The 25,791-nt window shown below is 36.2% G+C and overlaps 1 protein-coding gene across 2 annotated transcripts in view; it reads left to right on the top strand.

Annotated features, from left to right (window-relative positions):
* Nucleotides 1–2,282: 2,282 nt before the first annotated feature.
* Nucleotides 2,283–25,791, top strand: part of PJA2 (praja ring finger ubiquitin ligase 2) — a 70,520-nt gene continuing 47,011 nt past the window's right edge. Inside the window, exons 1-2 of one of the 2 annotated variants that reach the window (XM_021701478.2) lie at nucleotides 2,283–2,354; nucleotides 24,873–24,990. In XM_021701478.2, coding sequence (XP_021557153.1) covers nucleotides 24,960–24,990 — 31 coding nt within the window. In that variant the 5' untranslated portion in view covers nucleotides 2,283–2,354; nucleotides 24,873–24,959. Of the gene's footprint in view, nucleotides 2,355–23,499; nucleotides 23,607–24,872; nucleotides 24,991–25,791 lie in introns of those variants that run through there. The other variant, XM_044917081.1, reaches the window with a different exon arrangement.

The following is a 25,791-nucleotide window of genomic DNA, read 5'->3' as shown; positions in this document are numbered from 1 at the left end:
AATAATACATATTATCATCTCTATATACACATAACAAAATAATACATAAGTTAATATGTATTTAGTACTTACAACATGGTAGGTATGATATGCTTTAGCTTTATTAGGTTTTTTAATCTACTCAATGACTCATGAGTAGACATTATTACTTTTCCCATATTTAAATTGGAAATCGAGGCCAGAGAGGTAAATAGATTGCCCAGAGGCATACAGCTATAAATGCAGGAATTATTATAAGAATATGGTCTGTTTGATTCTAGAATACAGGCTTTAGGCCTCCACAGTGTTTCCCAAAGAGTAACACGGTCACTTCTGATGCTTTGGATGACTTCAGTTGGGGCATGCATGCATGATTAAAAACAGTGACTCACATAGTGAGAAAGTGATTCCTATTTTAGCTCTATTTTTCTATCCTTTGATTACATCATGATAAAAATGCCATTTGCATGCTTGATCTTTAATGTGTTTGATGCTTGGTAACCTCCCCTTTTAACAGGCTCAGAGTTTAGGCTCAAAGACGTTAGTAGGCAATAGTTTGTAGCTATTATTTTAAAAATTGTATTGTCTACTTTTCTTACCGTTACTTTCAACCTAGGATAGATGATGGAGATTTTCCATCATAGTCTTTTTATAAAGTTTCCGTCTTAAAGAAATTGAAGAAAAAATACATTTATTTAAAGAAAATAATAAATAATACTGTCAGTATTATAAACACACAGATATGGTATGAAAAGATTGAAATTTGAGAAACCCTGCCCTAACAAACATGTTAGTATATCCAATTGGATCAATACGCAACATCCCAAAGGAGATTAGGGAAGTCTGATTAAAGTACGAATTATCTTTTAAAGAGGGAGAGACTTGGATGGAAAAGAGCCACAGCTTCTAGAGCAACATGTGTAAAGTAGAGAAACATCAAGTGAGAAACGGTTTCTTGGTAAGAAATGTACTACAAGGGTGGGCTGAAACTTAGATTTGATTTCACAAAATGTCTATAGCAAATTCTCGTAACTGAAGTTCCCATAGTAAATTTTGGATAATTTGCTTTAATCAAAAGGAAAAAAAAGGTCTCGGTTCACTAGCAGATTTTGCAGTTGCCAGGGACAGCACAAGAAGTGGGGGGCTTAATTCTTGGGGGTGGGACGCGATAAATATATCCTGGGCACTGGGCGTGTACGTGGAAGGAGTTGAGGGGGTTGGGGAATAAGGTGGGAGGAGAGAAGGACTGTAATCAGAGAAGCAGACATGTTCAGGATGGGGGGGGAAAGGACATGTGGGGGACGAAGAAACAATTTAGCATCACTGACATGATTAGTAAACTGTTACCCGTGTTTAAATTAAGCAAGATGTCCAGGGACTACAGCTGTTGTATTTATTTTGGTTGCATGTGATGGGAGCTGTTACTTCTTGGCTTGACAGCCGATTAGCCTCTAGATGCAAACTGGAAGGTTCTGGTCAGCCCAAGGCTATAGAGAGGAGACGCAGGCATCCCCTATCCCCCGCCCCAAAAGAATATGAAATGAGGATGCAAGGGTCTCACTGCAGGGAGGGAGGGGAAAAGGCACTAGATAGTGCATAGAGTCAGGGTGGGCAAACGTGCCCTTCTATTTTTTTCTTGTCCCACCCATATCTGAACTGCAACGGATTGAGCTTTATGACAGGAGACCTTAACCTTAGTCAGGTTTCCAGTCGAGTTAGGATTGATTTTAATGCCTCCATTTTGGTTGTTGCTTTGGGATTTCTGAAAAAGTCTAGCTGCGCCAGCCCTTCTCTTAGTTCTCCACACCCCCTTCCCTTTCCCTGAGACCCCGCCTTTTCTCCCAGCCCAAACCACAAAAGGCCGTGCTGTTCCAGCCCCAGCGCGGTGCCCCGCCCCCTGCCCGAACGTCGCAGTGCTGCAGGGAAAGGAGGTGGGCCCAGACGGGCCGGGGTTGGGGGGAGTGTAGCTTCATCCTTCCGCTCTCCGTCCAATGGGTGAAGTCCTTCTGAGCCAGAAGGGGGTCCGGGTAGTAGACACAGTCCGAGTATATTTCCCTTTTTCTGCCACGTCCCAACCATTGACGTGAGCCCACTCCTCGGGTTCCGATTGGATAGGTGGATTTTTCCCGCAGAGGCCCTTTGAGTCTATTGGTCGGTGTTGCTCGGGGGCGGGGCTTGCGTGTCCTCCTCCTTCGCCTCTACCGCGGCGCTAGGGGCGGGACGCACCGCCGCCGCCGCCTCTGCTTCCGCCGCCGCCGCCGCCGCCGCCTGCCGCTGCGCGTTCCGCGGGGGAGGAGTCGGAGGCGGAGAAGAAGGCGGTGGTGGCGGGTGGAGGATCGAGCGCTGTTCTCGCTCCGGAGCCGCTGCACAGTTCGGTGGGGGGTTTTTTTTTTTTTTTTTTTTTTAATCTAGCTTGTTCTGATGTCAGGAATGTGAGGGTCGGGGCGAGGAGATTGCTGCCTTCACCCCCTCCATTTCTTAATTTCTGTCCTCGAGAAGGAGCAGGGCCTGTCCCTGCCCACTGCGCCGGCCATGGTGGGTGGGGTTGATGGCTGTGAGAGGCCTTCTTCGCCTCTTGGGCCCGGTCCAACCCGGACCTGAGGCCGCGCTCGAGTCCGTGGCCGCCGCGCCCGCTCCCCCCAGCGAATGGCATCGATAGATCTGGGGGTCTCCACCGGCCGCTCTTCCCTGCTGCCTCTTCTGCTGTCCTTGGTGCCTTGGCCAAGGACCCCGCTATCTTTCTCCCGACACTGGCGGCTGTATGAGTGTGACCCCACCAAAACCTCACAGCCGCCGTCTCTGCCCATTTCCAGTCATCCCGCATAGAGCTGATCCATCTTACGCCACAGGCCTGCAGCCCCCCTCCCTCTCGAAACCTTCCGTTGCGGTCGCTCTCCCGGCTGTATTTGCATTTTTCCCGATTGTCACCGAGCCTTGGGCACGCAGACACCCTGTACAAACCATAGCAATCGCTCTTCTCCCGATATTAGCACCATTCCATCAATGCTTCTGCCGGTTAGCGATGTCAGGTCAGAGCACTCTTCTGGTAGAGCCACCTTCAGTTTGGGCCTCCCTGAGATTACTGCTTGTTAATCATTTTGCGCACATTCAAAATGGTGAGTTTTAAAGTCGCCCAGACCAAGTTGAAGAAAAACGGAGGAGGTAAAATACTCTTTTTGCAAGGAGGAAGAATCTGTTTAGGAGACTCCTCTCTCCAGGCGTAAAAATTTTTTGCGTATGCATGGACGCTGCTTTGAGTCTGCTGGTTCTGTGAAGTTCACGTTTTTTAAAAAAAAAGGCTTACTGTATTGTTATTTTTATCATGACCTATTTGGTCAGTTAAATTTCCTTAAAATGGCAGCCACCTCTGCTGAAGACTACACATCATTTGAAGAGTATGTAAATAAATATGAAGATAATAAACGTTTTAACTATTTTTTTAGTTTTTCGTCTCCTAGAATTCATGTCATTTTTATATGAAATAAGTTTAAGTTTTGAAAATTAACCACAGACATGCAAGCTTGATGTAAAACTTAACAATATAGAAAAAGGACTATTAGGTAAAATGTGAACATTTCTCATCCTCCAGTCCTACTCCAGTGTCTAAAGTTAACCATTTACTGTGCATCTTTATAAATGTGTTTTTAAACACACATACATACATGCATACATGCGAAGTTGGGTTTTGGGGGGGCGGAGAGGAATACCAAACACATTGGTATATCACTTGTTTTTTTCTCTTGTTTATATGTCTTGCACATCTTTATTTGTTATATATAGATCTCGCTGATACTTTATAAAGGTTAAGTAGGATTTCATGAGTTTGAATGAGCTATAATTATTTAACCTTCTAATGAAAGACATTTAGGGTTTTTTTGCTATCACTAATGCTTTATTTGAAGCCAGCTTTTTAATTTGATTAGTTTTTAAATACAAACCTTAAATCTTAAAAAAATTTTAAAAAAATTAAACATTTTGGAGGAATGTTAAGGTAAAAAGTGAAGCTCCCACTTCCCCTTCTAATTCTACCTTTATTTTTAAAGTGAATTGTTAGGGAAACTTCCTCTTTTGATTATTTTTGGCGCATGGATTCCTACAAATGGAATTGCTGGGTTAAATGGTATGCATATTTTAAATTTTGATAACCATTTCTTCCTCTTTTCAGAATTATTCTTGACTGTTTCTTATGCATTTCTTCTCCAGATAAACTTTAGACTCAGCTTAAAAGTTAAATAAAAAATCCTTAGGTTTTGGGGCACCTGGGTGGCTCAGTTGGTTAAGGGGCTTCCTTCAGCTCAGGTCATGGTTCCAGGGTCCTGGGATCCAGCCCCTCATTGGGCTCCCCACTTGGCGGGAAGCCTGCTTCTCCCTCTCTCACTCCCCCTGCTTGTGTTCCCTCTCTCTCTCTCTCTCTGTCAATTAAATAAATAAATAGAATCTTAAAAAAAGAAATCCTTAGGTTTTTTTGAATGATGTTATATTGAAATTTTAGATTAATTGGGGCAAACTGACCTTTATGATGCTGAGTCTTTCCCCTCATTTCTGTATGCATATATGGTATGTCTTTCCCTTTTATTCACGTCTTGCTTTATATTCTTAGGCAAAGTTTTATAGTTGTTGTTTTTTTTTCCTCCCCCATATGTATGGCATTCCTTCCTAGTATTTCTAGCTATCTTATGATTGGATTTGCTCTGGTGGATGGAAACTTTCAGTAACATTTTCTCTCTCTCTCTTTCTGGTTATAGGAAAACTTTTGGGTTTTTTCTGTTTATCGTGTATCTAATCACTTGAGCTGGCGATTATCTGAAAGTATTCAAGCTTTCTGGCCTTCTTTTCATTTTTTATAACTTACGTGTTTTTCTCATTGCTTTGGCTAGTATACTAACTATATAATTTGGAATCATAGCAGTGATAGCTAAAAATGTGTTGTTTCTGACTTTGAAGAATGCTTCTGATGTTTTAGCATCAGTTATGATGTTCGCTGAAACTTTCTGATAAATGGAGAATATTAAGTTAAAATATTTTCTGTTCTTGGCTTTCTAAGATGAGTTTTTGTTCTCTTTTATTTCTGATGACACTTTTAAAAACCATAAGTGGGTATTGAATTTTATTGATGTTTTTGACTTTTTAGTGGTTATAAGGGCATCACCAATATTCCCTGGTTAAAATTTTCCCGAGAGCTCCATTTTAAAGAATCAACTTTATTGAGGATAATTTACATACAATAAAATGTGTGTATTTAAAATACACAATTAAGTATGTTTTGACAAATATGTACATCCCTGTCACCACCACCACATTCAAGAGTAGAATGTTTTCATTATTACAGTCAAGATATAGAATATATCTGTCATTCCCAAAAGTTCCCTTTTGCCCTGTACAGTGACATTTATACCCTTGAGCCCCATGAAACCATTGTCCTCTCCTTCTCACTATAAATTGGTTTCATTTGTTCTAGATATAAATGTGATTACCTAATAAGTACTCTTTTACACTTAGCTTTTTTCTCTCAGCATGATGTCTCTGACAATCGTACATGATTTTGTGTGTTTAACTGATCGTAACTTTTTGTTGTTGAGTAGTAGTCCATGGTATTGATTTACCACTATTTGCTGACCATTTCACCTATTTATAGATATATGGATTGTTTCCAGTTTGGGGCTGTTATTGATAAAGCTGCTATGAACATTCATTCATGAAGTTTTGTAAATACCTAGAAATGGATTTGTTGCATTGTATGGTAAATGAATGTTTAAATATAAAAACCTGCCACACTGTTTCCTGTTTTACAGTTCCAGTTGCTCTATACCCTCATCAACACTTGGTTATTTCAGTCTTTTTAATTTTAGCCTTTCTAGTGAGTATGTAGTATTATCATACTTTAATTTTAATTTGCATTTATCTGATGATTAAGGACACTAAAAATTTTCTGTTGGTCATTTGTGCGTATTCCTTTGTGAAGTATCTGTTCAAATCTTTTTTTTTAAAGATTTTATTTATTTATCTGAGAGAGAGAATGGGAGACAGAGAGCATGAGAGGGGAAGGGTCAGAGGGAGAAGCAGACCCCCCGCTGAGCAGGGAGCCCAATGTGGGGCTCGATCCCGGGACTCCAGAATCATGACCTGAACCCAAGGCAGTTGTTTAACCAACTGAGCCACCCAGGCGCCCTGTATCTGTTCAAATCTTTTGCTCACTTTTAAACATTAGGTTGTTTGTCTCATTGAGCTGTAAGAATACTTTATTTTTGTGTAAGTCCTTTGACCCACACAGACACATACGTACACAGTGCAGTCTGAGGCTTACCTTTTTATTTTTCCAAACTTTTCAAAATAGAGGAGCTTTTCATTTTGATTAAATTCAGGGGCACCTGGGTGGCACAGTCCCTTAAGCGTCTAGCTCTTGGTTTCAGCTCAGGTTGAGATCTCATGGTCAGGCGATCCAGCCCCTCATTGGGCTCTGCGCTCAGCCAGGAGTCTTGCTGGAGATTCTCTCTCTCCCTGTTCCTCTCCCGCTCCAATTTGTACTCCTCTTTCTTTCTCTCTCTCAAATAAATAAATAAATCTTTAAAAAAAATAAATCCAGGGGCGCCTGGCTGGCTCAGTCGCTGGGTGTCTGCCTTCGGCCCAGGTCATGATCTCAGGGTCCTGGGATCAAGTCCCACATCAGGCTCCCTTCCCAGCGGGGAGCCTGCCTCTTTCTCACCCACTCCCCCTGCTTGTGTTCCCTCTCTCGCTGTCTCTCTGTCAAACAAATAAATTTTAAAAAATAAAATAATATAAAAAATTAAATAAATTCAGTTCATCAGTTTTCCTTTTATGATTTGTGTTTGTGTTCTGAGTTTGCTCAATGCAAAGTTGTGGAGATCCTCTCTTATCTATTCTTTCACAGGTTTTATAGTTTTGGCTTTTATGACAAGGTGTATAATGCATTTTGAGTTAATTTTTGTATGTGGTGTGAGAAGAACTAAGGCTCATTTTCTCAATTCTAGCACCATTTGTTAGGATCATTTTCCTTTCCTTATTGAATTAACTTAGTAAAAAATCAGTTGACCATATACATCTGAGTCTATTTCTGGACTAGCCCCTTGATCTTTGTACATATCATTTTGCCAATACCACATTGTCATGATTAGTTTGTTGCTTTATAGTAAGTCTTGAAATCAGATAGTGCAGGTACTCCAGCTTTACTCTTTTTTTCTTTTTTTTTTGGAGTATTTACTTTTTTGTTGTTGTTTTGAAGTTTTTATTTGAATTCCAGTTAGTTAACATACAGTGTAATAATTAGTTCCAGGTATACAATGTAGTGATTCAACAGTTACATACATCACCGGGTGCTCATCACAAGTGCACTCCTTAATCCCCATCACCTGTTTAACCCATCCCCTCCCCCCTCCTTTCTGATAACCATCAGTTTGTTGTCTATATTTAATGGTCTGTTTCTTGGTTTGCTTCTCTCTCTTTTTTTTGGTTCCTTTACTTGTTTGTTTTGTTTCTTAAATTCTACATATGAGTGAAATCATGTGGTATTTGTTTTTCTCTGACTGACTATTTTTCAAAATCATTCTGGCTATTCTAGTTTCTTTGCTTTATATAAGATTTTTTAGAAGTGACTTATTGGTTTCAGTCTTTCATTATTGTATAATAGGGCCTTTTATCAAGTTATTATTATATATTAAGTATCATTTTGTATATATTATATATTACTATATTAAGTATACGAGGTCTTCTATCAAGCTAAAGATGTTCCCATTCTGTTCCTTGATGGGAATTTTTTATCAAATGGACATTAAGTTTTACTGTATTTATTGAGATGATCATATGGTTTATCTTCTTTGGTCTGTTAATAAGATGAATTACATTGCTTTATTTTCAGATGTTGCAGCAACTTTGCATTCTCTAGATAAACCTCATTTGGTCACGATGTATTATCATTTTTATAAATTTGTAGATTGGATTTAACTCATAGTTTGTTGAGTACTTTTTTAATTTATGTTCACGAAGGATGCTTTTTCATGTAATTTTTTGTATTAGGATCATGCTGGTCTCATAGAGTTTGAAAGTGTTTCTTCCTCTTATATTTTCTGAAAAATTTCAGATGAGTGGTATTTGTTTCATAAATTTTTGTTAGAGTTTGCAAGCTAACACATCTTGGCCCAGAGTTTTCTTTTTGAAGGGTTTTAAAGGATAAATTCAGTTACTTTTAGGTATAAGATGATCAGGGTTATCTACTTCTTGAAAGCTTTTGGTTTTTTGACTGCATGAATCACTTAATATGTGAGTGTTAGTGGTTTGTGTTTTTGAAGGAGTTTGTTTCATCTATTCATCATCATAGAGTTGTTTATTATCCTTTTAGTGTCTGTAGCTACTGTAGTGATGTCTTTTCATTTATTCCGCGTGTTGGCAATGTGTCCTCTCTTGTCTTTATTAGTTTGTGTCCAGGTTTATCAATTTTATTAATTTTTCCAAAGATCAGTTTTTTTGTTTTATTGCATAAAAAAAAACGCCTTTTCAGTTTCATTGATTTTTGGTCTTTACTATTTCTTTTTGTATGCTTTGGGTTTAAATCCATTCTGTTAGGAATTCTTAAGGTATAAGCTTGGGCCATTGCTTTGAGACCCATCTTTTCCTTCTAAACACTACTTTAGATGTCTCCCCAAATTTTGTTATGTTGATATTTTCTAAATTTTTTTTTTTTTTTTTTTTTTTTAAATTTTTTTTTTTTTTGGGGCTCCTGGGTGGCTCAGTTGGTTAAGCGACTGCCTTCGGCTCAGGTCATGATCCTGGAGTCCCGGGATCGAGTCCCGCATCGGGCTCCCTGCTCGGCAGGGAGTCTGCTTCTCCCTCTGACCCTCCTCCCTCTCATGCTCTCTGTCTCCCATTCTCTCTCTCTCAAATAAATAAATAAAAAATCTTTAAAAAAAAAAACTATAAGATTTTGTTTATTTATTTGACAGAGAGAGACACAGTGAGAGGGAACACAAGCGGGGGAGTGGGAGAGGGAGAAGCAGGCTTCCTGCTGAGCAGAGAGCCCAATGTGTGACTCGATCCCAGGACCCTGGGATCATGACCTAAGCTGAAGGCAGATGCTTAACAACTAGCCGAGTCATCCAGGTGCCCCGATATTTTCTAAATTCTTATGTGACTTTCACTTTGACCCATGATTGGAAGTATATTGTTTAATTTCCAAATATTTGGTGATTTTGCCTATGTCTTTTTGTAATTGATTTCTCTGTTTAATTTTTTTGTAGGCAGATAACGTACTTTGTATAATTTTCTTTAAGTTCTTTGAAGTTTGTTTTATGGCCCAGAATATGGTCATCTTGGTAAATGTTCCATATGTACTTCAAAATAATGTGTATTTTGCTGCTTTTGGGTGGAGCATTCTGTTGTGTATTTCATAGTAAATTTTATATTTTACATTAAGTATTCTGTAGTTGTCAGGTCAAGTTGCCTGATGGAGCTTATTAGGTTGTCTGTTTCCTTACTAAGGGTTTCTCTACTTGTTTTGTTGATCATTGCAAGAAGAGTTGAACTCTCCAAGTATAATTGTGGATTTGTATATTTTTTCTTTCCTAACAATTTTTGCTTCATGAATTTTGAACCTCTGTTGTTAGGTGCATATATATTTAGGACTGTTTGGTCTTCTTAGTAAATTGACTCCTTTATCATTATATAATATGCCTCCTTATTTCTGACAGTATTCCTTCTTCTGCAGTCTGCTTTATCTGATGTTCATATCTCCACTCTCTCTTTCTTTTTGGTTATGTTTGCATGAAAATCCTTTTACTTTACATCTGTGCCTTTATATTTAAAGTAGTTTTGGTATAGACAACCCACTTTTGTTTTTTTTAATCCATCCTGATAGCCTAGCTTTTTAATTAGGTTGTTTAGATTGTTTATGTTTAATGTAATTATTAATGTGATTGAATTTAAATTTACCATCTTAGTAGTTGTTTTTTATTTAACCTATCTACTGAATGTTCTATATTTTTATCTTCATTATTAGCTCACTACTTATACTTATTTTGCCTCTTTAAAACTCTTAATACTGGTTCCTCTGTGATTTGTATTACACATCTTTAATTCCAGTCTATATTCAGGCAGTGTTATACAACTTTTTATATAGTGTCAGAGCTCCTCAACAGTATATTACCAATTTCTTCTTAACTATTTTTTGCACTATTTGTGTCACATGTATTATTTTTACATATGCCATAAGCTCGTAATACATTGCTACTATGTTTGCTTTAGACCTGCATTGTCCATCATGTCACTAGCCAGTGTGACTATTTAATTTGAATTTAGAGTAGTTAGTATTAAGTTTAAATTAATTTCCTCTGTACTAGCCATTTTTAAAGCGCCTAGTAGCCACGTGTAGCTTTTAGCTTTCAGATAGAACCGTGTGAGGTAGAACGTTTCCATCATCTCAGAAAGTTTGGACAGTGAATGCTACTTCACACACATCTGTTTTGAAATAATTAAAAATAAGGAAAAATATATTTTACATTTTCTATATATTCTACATTCACTTAAAGTGAAGATAATTTAAAGTTCCACATTTCTTTGTAGAATCAAATGTCTGTTTTGTACTCTTTCTGTAGTTCAGGTCTACTGGTAACATCTCTTGGGTTGGCTATAATGTACTCTTGTTTTTTTGTTTTTTGTTTGCAAAGTACTTTGCAGGTACAGAATTCTTTGTTCACGGTGTTTTTCTTACATTAAAGATGCCATATATATTGTTTTTTTGCATGGTTTCTGATGAGAAGTCAGTTGTAATTCATTCCTCTGTCTGCATTAAAAATGTTTCCTTAATGTTCAGTTTTCATAGCAGGTTGAAAAGGATTTGTCTCGTGGTGTGCATGTATTCTATTTATAGGGCTTTTTGTGAGTGGTTGTTGAGCTTTTCTTAGATTTAAGGTTTGATCTCTTAAAGCATATTTGGAAATTTCTCTTCTAATAGTTCTTCTGCACCACTTTCTCTTCTTGTGAGAATCCCATTACATAGATGGTAGTTCATTTGATATAGTCCTACAATTCTTGGAGGCTCTTTTTTGTGTCCTCCACACACTTTTTTTTTTTTTTTTAATTGTATTTCAGTTTGGGTAATTTTTCATGACCTGTTTTGAAGTTCATTTGTACTTTCCCTCCCTCGTCCTTTGATGAGCCCATAAAATGCTTTTTTTTTTTTTTTTTGGTCACTGTTAATGTGTCTTTTATTTCTTGCATTTGCATTTCCAGCTCTTGAAATCCTTGATCTATTTTCTAATTCTATTCCAGAAGTAAATTCTTTCTTCTTTACTCCTCCCCTAGCCACAATGGAGGACAGTGATTGGTGTCCTTCTGTCAGTAGTGTAAGGGTTTTTTTCCCCCCATATGGGTGAAGGGCCCAGGTAGGATTTTACTCTTTTCCTTTGTTGGCAGACAGTACCTTCCTTCCACTCTGGAAGATGCCTCTTTAGTCTTCAGCCTGGTTCCCAATTTTTTCAGCACTCATGGATAAGAGCCTGTGAGTGGATGGCAACTTTCTGTGTTTCTGCAATTCTCAGATTTTGTACTCTAATCCAACCCACACTTTGTCTTTACCTGTAATATAATTACCTGAGATGAGAAAACTTAAAACACTCTTTAGGAAAGATAAAGTATCGTGAGCCTCTAGGAAATAACATTCAGAATATAGGAAGGGTGCATTTTGTAATTTCAAGGGGAACCATTGAAAGATTGGTACTAAAAGTTGTATCAAACAAACTAGTAGGTGAAATAAAATGGAATAGTAAAAAAAAAAAAAAAAAAAAAAATTTTTTTGACCAGTACCAAAGTCAAGAAAGGAAGGATAAAGGAACAAAGAACAAATGAGAAAGATGATACTTAAACTCATCTATATTAGTAATTATGTTAAATGTAAATGGATTAAGCACTTCAATGGAAGTACAAATATTGTTAGGCCTTATAAGTAAGACCCACCTATATTCTGCTTACAAAAAACACTTTAAATACAAAAATACAAATAAGATGAAAGTAAAAAGAATTGAGTATTGTCTGCAAACACCAAAGGAAAGCTGATGTGGCTATATTAATATATTATAAGATATATATATAAGAAGTAAAGAGGAATATGTTATAATAAGTGGGTCAATTCATCAAGAAGACGTAATAGTTTTAAATGTGTGTACCTAATAATACAGCTTTTGAATGTAGAAGTTAACATAACTAACAGGAAAGATGTATATGTATTCATAGCTGAGATTTTAAATATACATTTAAAGTAACTGATAGAACAGTTATATAAAAAAATCAGTAAAGGAATGTAATTGAATGACATGATTAATCAACTTGACATAATTGACATTTATACAACATCATATCTAACAATTGAAGACTACACCTTTAAGTGCACTTGGGACAGTTGACAAAATAATTCTTAAAGAAGTATCACATTTGAGATGGACATTATGTAGTGCATGTTTTCTGATCATTATGGAATTAATTACAGTTCAGTAACAGAAAAATAACTAGAAGGGCCCCATATGTTTGGAAGTTAAGCAAGACATTTCTAAATACTGCATTAATCAAAACGAAGTCACAATAGAAATTAGAAAACATTTCAATCTGAAAAACAACAAAAATGTTGCACCAGAACTTACAGAATGGAACTGATGCAGTACTTTGAGAGAACTTTGTAGTTTTTTATGCATATATTGGTAAAGAAAAAAGATGAAAAATTATTAGTCTAAGCTTGTAACTGAAGGGAACAACAAATCAAACCCAAAGAAACTAGAAAGAAGGAATTAGTATATATAAAAGTAGAAATTAAGGAACTACAAATGTTTTACAGTTTGTTGAGAAGACTTTTTAAAAATAATAAATCTGTAATGAACTGATGAAGAAAAAATGGGAAAAGACACAAGTTACCAATACCAGGAATGTAAAAGGAGGCATTAATACAGATCTTATGGATATTAAATTGTTAATAAGGGGAAATTATGAACTTTATATTAATGTTTGATAAGTGAATGAAAGATCATAAGCCTTGAAAAACACAACTTACCAAAACTGACATGGGAAATGGAAAATGAATTGCCTAATGTCTATTAAACAAGTTGACTTTATAAAAACTTTTCTACAAAACCCCAGGTCCAGATGGCTTCACTGGTAAATTCTAAACAATTAGGTAAGATAAACTGCCACTTTTACACAAATTCTTCTGAAGAAAAAAATAAGCATCACCCCCAACATTTTATGATTTTAGCATAATCTTGATAGGAAAAACTGACAAGAGCATGACAAAAAGGGGGAAATTATAGGCCAGTATTTATCATGAACGTAGATACTGAAAGAATCCAGTGATACATAGAAAGGATAATATAGATCACAAATTTGTTCCAGGAATGAAAGGTTGGTTTAATGTTTTTAAAATTAATCAGTGTAGTTCATCTCTTTAGTAGAACAATATAGAGAAACAATAGGATCATTTCTGTAGATATGGAGAAATCATTTGACAAAGTTCAACATCCATTCATGGTAAAAATCCTTATCAACTTAGCAGTAGAAGGATATATCCTTAACTTCCTAAAGACTATCAGAAAATGGGGGTGCCTGGGTGGCTCAGTTAAACATCTGCCTTTGGCTCAAGTCATGATCTCAGGGGCCTGAGATGGAGCTCTGTGTCAGGCTCCTTGCTCAGCAGGGAGTTGGCTTCTCCCTCTGCCCCTCCTCTCCCTGTTTGTGCGTGCTCTCTCTCTCTCTCTCAAATAAATAAAATCTTTAAGAAAAAGTATCAGAAAATGTACAGTTAACATCATACTCAATGAAAAGCCTTGTTTCATCTCTAGTATCTTTCCTTCTATTTAGTTATATCATTATACATGTTATACAAGGCCAGTATACACGTTATACAGGCCAGTATACAAAAATTGTAAGTTGTATACTAGCAGCCAAAAATGTGTAGATTAAAATTAGAAAAGTATCTTTAGAGTAGCATCAAGGAGCACCTGGGTGGCTCAGTTGGTTAAGCATCTGCCTTTGGCTCAGGTCATGATCCCAGGACATCCGGCTCCTTGCTCAGCAGGGGTCTGCTTCTCCCTCTTCCTCTGTGCTCGTTCTCTCTCAAGTAAATACATATTTATTTATTTTATTTTTTATTTTAATTTTTTTTAAAGATTTTATTTATTTGACAGAGAGACAGCAAGAGAGGGAACACAAGCAGGGGGAGTAGGAGGGGGAGAAGCAGGTTTCCTGCCAAGCAGGGAGTCCGACGCGGGGCTCAATCCCAGGACCCTGGGATCATGACCTCAGCAGAAGGCAGATGCTCAATGACCGAGCCACCCAGGCGCCCCACGTAAATAGATATTAAAAAAAAAAAAAAAGAATAACATCAAAATATAATCTATCTAAGAATAAATATAATAAAAATTAGGGAAAACTTCTATACTAAAAATGATAAAACAGTGCTCAAACATTTTATTTTTAAAGATTTATTTATTTTAGAGAGAGAAAGGTAGAGTGTGGGGGTGGAGGGGCAGAGGTAGAGGGAGAAAGAATCTCAAGCAGTCTCCCTATGCTGAGCACAGAGCCTGACTCGGCTCGATTGCTCTCAACCCTTAGGTCTTGACGTGAGCCGTAGTCAAGGGTCAGATGTTTAACTGACTGAGCCACCCAGGTGCTCCCAGAGACATTTTAAAATACTTAAATAGAGAAATATTCCATCTTTATGTAGTAGGAAACTCAATATTGTTACCATGTCAGTTTCCCTCAAGTTGAGCTATGGGTTCCAAACAGTCTGAAAATCCCAGAATTTTTTTTTTCTTTGGTCAAATGGATTCCAGGATTTATATCAAAATGTAAATGTCTCAGAAGTCAAGACTTACTATGAATTTACAGTCATTAAAACAGTGTGTATTAGAACAAGGTAGATAGAAAGATCAATGTAAGCATATGAGTGTCTAGAAATAGCCCTTCATATAAACCATTCTTGGTTTATGACAAAAGCTCCACTGAAATTAAAGAAGAGAATGCGTTTAGTTTTAATAAATTGTGTTAGATAAACTGGATATCCACATGGTAATAAAATAAAGCTTGATTTATACCTGGTGCTATCTTCAAAAGTTTGAGTTTGATCATAGATCTAAATGTAAAAGCTAAAATTATGAAGCGTGTAGAGGGAAAACCTAGTTGAATATCCTTATCACCTTTGCAAAAATTTCTTAAATAGAACATAAAATCGATAAATTAGACTGCATAAAATTAAGAATTTCTGTTTTTCAATATATCATTAAGAAAGGAAAAGGTAAGCCACAGACTGTAAGAATATTTGCAATAAGTAAATCCAGCAAAGGACTTGTATCCAGAAAATATACGTAAATTACAAATCAAAAAGAAAAAGGCAAAAAACTCAGTTTTTAAAAACATGCAAAAAAGTGATCATATTCTTTATAAAAGATATACGAAAGGCCGGTGTGCAAAGGTAAAGTTGCTCCACATTACTATTCATCAAGGAAATGTCACCATCATACTCCTACCAGAATGGCCAGACTTGTTGCTGAAGATACGAAACAACTGATAACTCTTACATACTGCTAATGAGAATGAAAATTGTTTCAGCCACTTTGGAAAACTGGTAGCAACTGTTAGAGGTAAACATAGCCCTGTACTGTGACCCAGTAATTCCAGGTCATACTACCCAAGAAAGGTAAAAAATATGTATAAGAATATTTATAACAACATGAATGAATCCCAGAAACATTGTGTTCAGCGAAAGTAGACAGACACAAAAAGTTCGTATGTATGATTCCACTTGTGTAGTTTAAAACAGGAAAAACTAATATGGGGTAGAAGTCCAGAAAGTGGTTGCCTATGGATTGAGAGAAGTTTAATGAGTTGGAAGGGGTAAGAGAGAACCTTCTGAAGTGATGGTAATGTTTTATATCTTGATCTAGGTAGTAGTTTAATGCAGATGTATAACATAAGAAAACATTCATTGAACTATAATGTATGCTCAGGAGTTTTGTACTTTCTTTAAATAGTTCTTCAACATATGATTGCAGAGAAAAGGAAAATACTTGCAAAGTTTTTATCATGAAAATTTCTAAGTGAGTTTCTATGGAGTACAAGGAAACCACATTTATACTTGCATCAACATTTTGCCATGCTTGTTTCTTTGTTTCTCCAAACCCACTCATATAAGCTCTTTTTTTTGTAGTTAACACATATACAAGTGTCTAAATATCACAGGTATATTAATTTGTTCTGAACACATTTTGTGAATTTTTATCATCAAACGAAATTTGCTACATTTGGTATGCATAACATTGAATTTTCTATTTTCCTTTTTTCCTGTACTTTTCTTTTCTTCGCTCATTGACATGGAAATAAACCTATGTTGTTTCTTTATTTGTAACTGATTTGACTTGACATCCCAGAGGAGGGTGGGTTGAGCAGGGCCCTTCTTAGTTGTGCCACATCTGAATCAGATCTTCCTATCTAAATGAGAGGTAAATTTGAGGAATATTCTTCTATTTTTTAATGGATTGGTATTTTATTCTTCCATCTCAATTTGTCTTTGACTTTAATCTTTTAATTCCCCCTTCGCCAGTTATATTTCCAGTAAACCATAGAAAATATTGTTCTAGTGTGTTGGCTATATGCTCATTTAATTCTTTCTTCACAGATTTCTTTCTTTGGGTAGTCTTTTAAAAAATAGCATTTTGTAGCAGTTACTTATTTTAAAGATTTATTTGAGAGCGAGAGAGTGCTCACGCAAGAGAATGAGAGAGAGCGCACACAAGTAGGGGGCTGAGAGGATGGGGGGAGGGGCAGACGGAGAGGGAGAAGCAGACTCCCTGCATAGCCGGGAGCCTGACATGGAGCTCCATTTTGTAACAAATTTTTAAACAATTTTTTAAACCATTTTTGGTGAGATAGAGGCTTTGCCGTAAGTTGGAAATACAGTATTTTATCTACTTAAATACAAAAATTTTGGATTATCTTAAAGGTCTGTTTCTGATTACATATATTTTATATTTTTAGTGAAATTTTCACTATATCAGTGCTGACTTTGTTAAAGCTCTTAAAATAATTTACAGAAAAGTTGTCCCAAAAGATAGTATTTAAGTAAGTTTAGCCTTTTATCAGATTATCTCTTTGTGTTACTGGGGATAATAAACCCATTTGATCTCAGAAGTTTAACAGTTATACTTTTAAAATTTCTCTCTGATTTATTTATTATTGTCATTTCTACAATTGTTCATTTACAGAATTTAGTAGTCATACCCTGGAAGTTTTCTTGTGTAGCAGCCTGTAACTTCGAAGTCCAGTGGCTGATAGTACATTATTTGATTTGCTGCAATTGATTTTATTAATGTGTCTACTTGTTTATAGTAGTATATAGGAATAATACCACCTTAGTCCTTATTTACTGTGTATCTAGTAGTTATGCTTAGTGGAATATTTTGCAGTTGTCTATATGTAAAAGCAGCCTTTTGTGCTTGTGCCTAAGAGATATGAAAAATCTAGAGATAGATTGAAAAGAACCTGTAAGTATAAGAAATAATTTAAGACCAAGCTTAGATTGTTATTCAGAGTAGATACTTTATTAATCTCTTGGAATATTTACTTTGTCTTAGCAGCTAAAAATAGAAAGATGAGATAATGTTAGTAAATTAAGTTAAGGGGCGCCTGAGTGGCTCAGTCGGTTAGGCGTCTGCCTTCAGCTCGGGTCGTGATCCTGGGGTCCTGGGATTGAGCCCTGTGTCGGGTTCTCCGCTCAGCGGGGAATCTGCTTCTCCCTCTGTGATCTCTCTCGCTCTTGCTCTCTCTCAAATAAATAAAATCTTTAAAATGTAATTGGTTCCAACATACAAAATAGCTTTCTAGCAGTATTTGTCATAGTCTGTCATAAATTCATTTTGTCATAAAGTTTGTATTATTGAATTTATAACTCAAGTTTGATAATAATTACCAAAATTTTGTTAAATAATTATTTTACTGAAAGGAAATGCAGGCTATATAATTTTAGAAGTTTGTTTTATGAGGAACTTTAAGAAACATTTTTAGGGCATTTTATAGGCATTTTTATAAAGGCAAATATGAGAGAATATAAAACAAATTTTCCAGTGGGCTTGAAAGAGTAATCAAGACTTTGCCCTTCAAATAGTTGGATTAAGTTGTGTTTGTTTCTCAACTTACTTTTCTATTTCTAGGAAAGATAGTTTAACAATGGTTATTTATAGGCAGCCTACTAAATGGGAAAAAATAGTTGCAAATTATGTATCTGATAAAGGCTTGGTATCCAAAATATATTAGGAATTCATACAACTCAACAGCAAAAAACCAATCCAATTAGGGAATGGGCAGAGGATATGAGCAGACATTTTTCTAAAGACAGCATACAGATGGGCAACAGGTACATGAAAAGATGCTCCACATCATTAATCAGAGACATGCAAATCAAAACCACAATGAGATATCAACTCACATCTGTTAGAATGGCTTTTATCAAAAAGACAAGACCTAGCAAGTGTTGGGGGGGATATGAAAAGAAAAAAACCCTTTTCCACTCTTGGGGAGAATGTAAACTGGTGCAGCCACTATGGAAGACAGAATGGAGGTTTTTCAAAAAATTAAAAATAGAAATTACCATATGATTCAGGTATTCTACTTCTGGGTGTTTATCTGAAGAAAACAAAGATACTAACTTGAAAAGATATATACACCCCCATATTCTTGGCAGCATTATTTACAATGGCCAAGTTATGGAAACAACCTGTCTATTGATTGATGAATGGATAAGGAAGATGTGGTATAAAGCCAGGGAATGCAGAGGTTTGCTGGCATTCACCAGAAGCTAGAAGTGCGAAAGGTTTCTCCTCTAGAGCCTTTGGGAGGAGATATGGCCCTATTGACACCTTGATTCTGGACCTTTAATTTCCAGAACTGTGAGAGAATGTTTTATGCGAAGAAAGAAAAGAAGAAAAGAAGAAGGGATTTTCCTGGGGAAGAAAAAAGATGCAGTGTGTGTGTGTACAATGGAGTATTATTCAGCCATAAAAAAAAAAAAAATGAAATCCTGCCATTTGCAACAATATGGATAGACCTTGAGGGCATTATACTTAACTGAAATAAGCCAGATAGAGAAAGACAAATACTGTGTGATCTCATATGTGGAATCAGTAAAAAAGCTCATAGATACAGAGAAAAGATTGGTGGTTGCTAGAGGTGGTAGTGGGAGGCAGGCAAAATGGGTGAAGAGGGGCGAAAGGTACAAACTTTTCAGTTACAAAATAAGTCATGGGAAATGTAATGTACAGCATAGTGTCTGTAGTTAATAATACCATATTGTATATTTGAAGATTGCTACAGTACATCTTAAAAGTTCTCATCATAAGAAAAAGAATTCTGTTACTATTTATGGTGATAGATGTTAACTAGATTTATGATCATTTAGCACTATGTACAAATATCAAATCATTATGTTGTATACCCCATACTAATATGTCACTTATACCTCTGTTTTGTTTGTTTGTTTGTTTGTTTTTAAGTGAGTCATTTTTGGCTCCCAGCAAATAGGTCACAGGGGTATAGATCCAAGCTTTTAGTTGAAACTCTTCTGGAAGTTCAGCTAATTTCTCCTTCCCTTTGCCTAAAACTTCACTTAAGTCAGCTAGATTTAAATTCTAAAAGTAAGTGTTCCTGATGGCAGTAGCTATGTAGTGAATATTTGTTAGAGGATAGGTAGAATAAAGGAGCTAAGCAGCAGGTCTGACATTGCCCGCAAACAAAACACCACTGTAATTCATTTTGATACTGTCAGCCCTAGCATGGCACTTCCTATGCTGAGAATAAGCAGATCTTTTAAAAGGGAGAAAATATACTTTCATGAGTTGGCATTAGAAAATCTTTGTTCTAGTAATAGGTAGAAGTATAAGAAAATCCAGTATCTAAGTGCACATAATTTAAATTATTTGTGTTTGCTATTTATTGCAGGATAATTTGTTATGCTTTAATAGACGTACTAGCTCTGATCATTTATATCTCATAGTTTCTGAGTCAGAAATTCAGGAGCACCCTGGCTGGGTGGTTTGTCTCAAGATCTCTCATGAGGTTGCAGTCAAGATATAGGTTGGGACCACAGTCATCTGAAGACTTGATTGGGGCTTAAGGCGCTGCCTCCTAGGTGGTTCATTCACATGGCTGTTACCAGAAGACCTCAGTTCCTTCTGGCTGTTGGCAGGAACTGCCAGTTCCTCAACATGTGGACTTTAGGATTACTTGAATGATCTCCTGATATGGCAGCTTGCTTCTCCCAGAGAGAATGAGCTGAGAGAGAGCAAGGAGGAAGCCACAATGCCTTTTATGCCCTAATCTTGTACCTTATACGTTGTCACTACTATCACATTGTCTTCAGTAGAAACAAGTCACTAAGTACAACCCACACTGAAGTGGTGCAGATTCATCTCTGCTTTTTTGAAGAAGTATCAAAGAATTTGTAGAACAGAATTGTTTGTTCTTTCATCTATTTGTTCAGCAGCCATTTAAATACATACTATGTTAGACAGTGTATTAGAAGCAGTGCATTAATAGTGCATTCAAGTAAAAATAAAACAAGGCCTTTGTCTTTAAAATCACCACTCTTTAAATTCTGCTGTGGGAGGTGTGTATTCCATACCCATGCTTTCCGTTGTATTCTTTTGAAGGTTGTTTTTATTGTCTCGCTGTAGCTGCTGGCATATCTATCCTAGTTAAAATGATAAAGTGATGACTGCTAGGTTGATAGGATCTAGAATTAATACTTTGCCGATTCTCTCCTTTAATTCTTAGACAGCAACATATATATATAGTTTGCTTTATTTCTTACCTTAGTAAGAAATATGTAAAAGTCCCAAAGCATTTGAATTGAATAATTGTCACAAGTAGAGAGGAATCATATGTTACTTATTACGTGATTAGTACAAGGAGCAAGAGACTAATTCAGCAAAGCAAACATCTCTTCAGAAAGAACTCAGACTGAAGGTTTCTCATTCACTTGAGATACAAATTCATTTCTTGTTATTCATCCTCTCTCCTCCCTGTTCTGCCTTTTTTTTTCTTCTTTATACTTTTTTACTTGGAAATGAGATAACACTGTTGTAGATACTTGACTAGAGCTGGCCTTAGGTGAAATAAAAATAATTAGTATCTACAGAGAGATTCTATTCTACATTTTATTCATAAGGCATGAGGTACTTTTGAAAATAATAAAGCAGAGGACAAGAAAGTACAAGAAATTTAAAAGATTATAACAGAGAATACTGAAAGGCTGGAAGTAAAAGTGGATGAGGTTTGCCATTTCATAGAGTGAAAATAAGAAAGAAAAGTTTGCAGACAAAGAATTAATCTAGGTAGGCCAAATACAGAGAAAATAGGAATTTTGAAAAAGGAATCTTTGAGACAAACTGACACAAGTTTTTAAAACAGCCCAATCAGGGCTGTGTAGGAGAAATTTTAAAATGGCCTGCCCCTTAAAAAGTCCTTGTGGCATTATAGAATATCATTTATTAAGAGGATATCCTAAATATTCCAGGGAGAAAAATTGGTTTACTTACCAAAAAATGAGAAATAAATGGGCAGAATAGGATGCCATATGCAACATGGGATGTTGGAAAACAGTGTCTCTCAGAGTTTGGAAAAAATGGTTTTGTCTTGTGCTATACCTAAAGCGTGAGGGAGAGATGAAAATTCAGGCATGCAAGGACCTGAATTTTACCTCCTTATGTAAAATTTCTGAAAACAATTGTTTGATCTAGTAAAGAAAGACACACACACACGCACACGAGAATATGGGATTCAAATCAGTGGACTTAACTCAGAAGTACAATCAAAAGATATCGGAGCCAGGGTCATAGGCCTTGAAAACAAGCAGACTTTAGATGAGGATGTTGGAGGGTTCAGAAGAGAGTATCTTTAGGAAGCAATTGGAATCAGATTAAAGACAGATTTTTAAGGGGTGCTTGGGTGGCTTAGTGGGTTAAGTGTCCAGCACGGTTAAGTGTCTGTGATCTCAGCTCAGGTCTTGATCTCAGGGTCATGAGTTAAAGCCCTGAGCTGGGCTCCATGCTGGGTGTGGAGCTTACTTAAAAAAAAAAAACAGGGGCGCCTGGGTGGCTCAGTCGTTAAGCATCTGCCTTTGGCTCAGGTCATGATCTCAGGGTCCTTGGATCGAGCCCCGCATCAGGCTCTCTGCTCCATGGAAAGTCTGCTTCTCCCTCTCCCACTCCCCCTGCTTGTGTTCCCTCTCTCCCTGTGTCTGTCTCTGTCAAATAAATAAAATCTTAAAAAAAAAAATCTTAAAAAACAAAAAACAAAACAAAACCAGCCTATTATTCAGAAACAGTGATTTTCAGTGTTTTGTACGCTTTCCAGTTCCAGTTCCTTTTCTCTCACTATCTCTTTACAACATTCTGATCAGGCTTTACATCCACCATTCTACCAGCGGTGCCCTTGTCAGGATCTTCAGTATCCTCCATGTTACTAAGTTCAGCGGCCAGTTATAGATCCTCCTCATACTTTATCTCTTAGCAGCATTTGGCACAGTGGATCAGTTCTTCTGAGGTACTTTCTTCATTTGGAATCCACACCCCTGGATTTTCCTTTTCTCTCATTGGCCTCTGTCAATTTTTCTGTTATTTCTTTTTTCCTAAAGGCCTCTTCATGTTGGATCATCTCAGGACTCTTTTTTTCCTTCTCCAAGTACACTTAGATGTCCTGTCCAAGTTCACGCCTTTTTGAATATTATTTATATACTGGTAACTCCCAAATTATACTGGCAGCTCAACATTCTTTAGTCAACTCCAGGCTCCTATTTAACATTTCTACTTGAATGTCTGATAGATGCCTCAAATTTAACACATCTAAAACTAAACTGAAGATATTTTCTCCAAACCCGCTTCTTCCACAAATTTTCCTACTTCAGTTAATGGTACGTTTCTAGTTGCTCAGGCTATAAAACTTAGAATCAACCTTGAATCCTTATCTTATTTTATAACTCGTATCAGAAAATTTTGTTGACACTACTTTCACAATTTATTCAGAATCTGGCCATTTCTCACCACCTCTATTTTTACCCTGGTTTAAACTACTGTCATCTCTTGGCAGTATGATTTCGATAGCTCTGCAACCAGGCTCCTTGCCTTTGGCCTTGTTCCCCTTCAGTCTATTGAAAACAGTAGCCAGAGTGTTCCTTCCTCTTAAAACAGAAGTTAGGTAGTATCTATTTTGCGTTCAGAACTCTTCAGTGGTTTTCCAGCTCACTCAGAATAAAACCTACATTTCTTGCATTATCCTATAAGGGCCTATGTGATCTCTTCCACCTCACCCTCCACCCACCCACCCTAATTAATTTTCTCACCTCATCTGTTTTTTTTCTCTGTTGTTCATTCCGTCCCAGACTTCGTGCTGTGATCACTTCTGGAAGTTCTCACCTCAGGAACTTCAGTTTCTTCTGCCTGAGATGTTCTTTCCATAGATTTACACATGGCTCTCTCCCTCACAAGGTGTTTGCTCAGATGATCCCTTCTCAGTGAGGTTTCCCCTAACCACCCTGTTTCTCATTGTACACCCTCAGCAACTCTTCAGTCTCTGTTTTATTTTGCTCCACAGTATGTTTTGTCTAACATACATTTATTTACTTCTTGTTTTGTTTAGTGTCTGTACCACATACTGTAGTTTTAGGAGGGCAGGAATATTTGTCCACTTTGTTCGTTATCATATCCTCAGCCCTGGAAATAATGCCTGGAACATAGTGAAAAAAGCTTTAGTCTAAAGAAAAGACTTGGGGTAAAATACTCGTGAACTTAAATCCGTGGTCATGCTTTACAGTTGCCGTGTACTGTACTGTGAATATGTGAAGATTCAAGTTATTTCAGATCATTTTTCTTAGTATTAAAACAGTATTAATTAGAGCTTATGTTTTTGCCAGTGTGGGAAGATTTTTTTTTTTTTTTTTGCTATTATTTACCCTTTAGTTGTTGCTAACAGTCTGACTTGGTTCAGATATATTAGAGGATCACAATCTGTTGCTGAGTTTATAATTTATGTTGGAGAATGTGTGTACTCTTATGTATGTTAATATATAGTTATCTATGGCTAGAGAGATAACATACACGGTTAAGCTCATTTGCAGAAGTATCATCTTCTAATAAGTGTTAGGCAATTAGCAGTAGCTCCATTGTTTAAGTAAATAAGATGTTTAAATAGAAATGTAAGCCCTTACCACACTTTTAAAAAAAGCACAGGTTGCAACTTTTGAAATAGTAAATGTCTTAATTTCAAAACAAAAGAAGGTCTTCTTATATTTGTTACATGATAATAAAATATTTAGTTTTTCTAATTTAAAATAGGTTCTTATTTGGGATTAAAATATCTGAATGATAAATTGACTAAAAAATATCATTATTTACACACATTAATTTTTAATTGTTATAAACCATTATACATTTTAAAAATAAAATCTGTACTCTTAGGGTTAATTTCTTTTAACAGTGCCAGGGCTAAAGGAACTCTACTGCTTGTGGAGAAGCAAAGAGAGCATAGTGTAGTAGACTCCCAGATATTTTGGTTACATACCTCAGTAAACACTTCTTCCAATATACTTGCTTATTTACTTTTAAATTATATGTGTGTTGTTATCATTGTCAGTCTTAAGGATGATAAATACTTACAACAAGGTTTTTCAAGAGGAGATGTAAATTTTCAAATAGCCATCTTGAGAGTTGTAAGGTTTTTTGATGGACTTGTCAGATCAGATTGTATTTTTCTGATATTACGGGGCTAATGAAGAGCTTCAGTAGGAGGAGTATTAGTTTTGCCATTTTTGTTTTTGTGTTTTGCATTATTATTTTGTTTAATCCATGGTTTCTTTGTAGGAATCTTCTGCAGCTTATTCATTGTGTGAGTAAAAACTAAATCACATCCATAATTGCACTGAACTGGGCACACGAAAACTGCCATATATGTCACAGTATACTGAAAAAGAGCCAGCAGGTAAGCAAAGTGTCTTTGTCAGTTCCTCTACATTGAGGACTTTGTATTTTTCTCTCTAGATACCTTGAATACTGTACATGACTTGGGATCATGGTCTTATTTAAGGCCATTTTTGATCAATATACTGAGTATTTGTAAAGCTTAATTTCTAATTTTTGATATGAAAATAAGTATAAATAAAAATTCTTATTTTCCTTCCGTACCCCCTTGGCTGCTATTGTGCTTTCCATTTTGGAGACTTTTCCTTTGGAGGAGTTGTTAAGGGTACTGGTTGTGGAGTCATACTATTCAGTTACTGGGCAGTTACTAAATACTGAATTTTAACTTTAATTTTTTTGATCTTTAAAATGAAGTACAGTATCTACCACATAAGTTTGTTGAGGGGATTAAAAAACATAATGTAAAACTTGATAACTGCATGTTAGAAATACATATATGTTTTTCATTTGTGCTTGGAAGCAATTTTATTTCTTATTTTAATGCAATAAAACAAAAATATGTAATTGTTCCATTGATTGTTTCATATACTGTGAGAAAATATTTAGTTCTTGTATAATATATGTAAAATCTAATTGACTAAAGAAATTTAAACTTTTTATATATGGCGTGGTAATGTTCTTAGTTAAAGGTGCTACTGTTTACTACTATATATCCTTTAGCCATCAGAACTTAGTATTAAAGTTGTTCAAATGTTGATGGCTTTTGCTACCATAGTGCATACCATTGGTAGTTTTGGAAGATGAGGTAGCATGTCTTTGACTTGGCTCATTGCTACTTTTCTTTTGGAGAATTTTATCTGAC

This window comes from Neomonachus schauinslandi, chromosome 7, assembly GCF_002201575.2.
Source record: "Neomonachus schauinslandi chromosome 7, ASM220157v2, whole genome shotgun sequence".
Taxonomy (NCBI): Eukaryota; Metazoa; Chordata; class Mammalia; order Carnivora; family Phocidae; genus Neomonachus; species Neomonachus schauinslandi.
The sequence above is the reverse complement of the archived record's forward strand: the minus strand, read 5'-3'. Positions and strand labels throughout refer to the sequence as shown.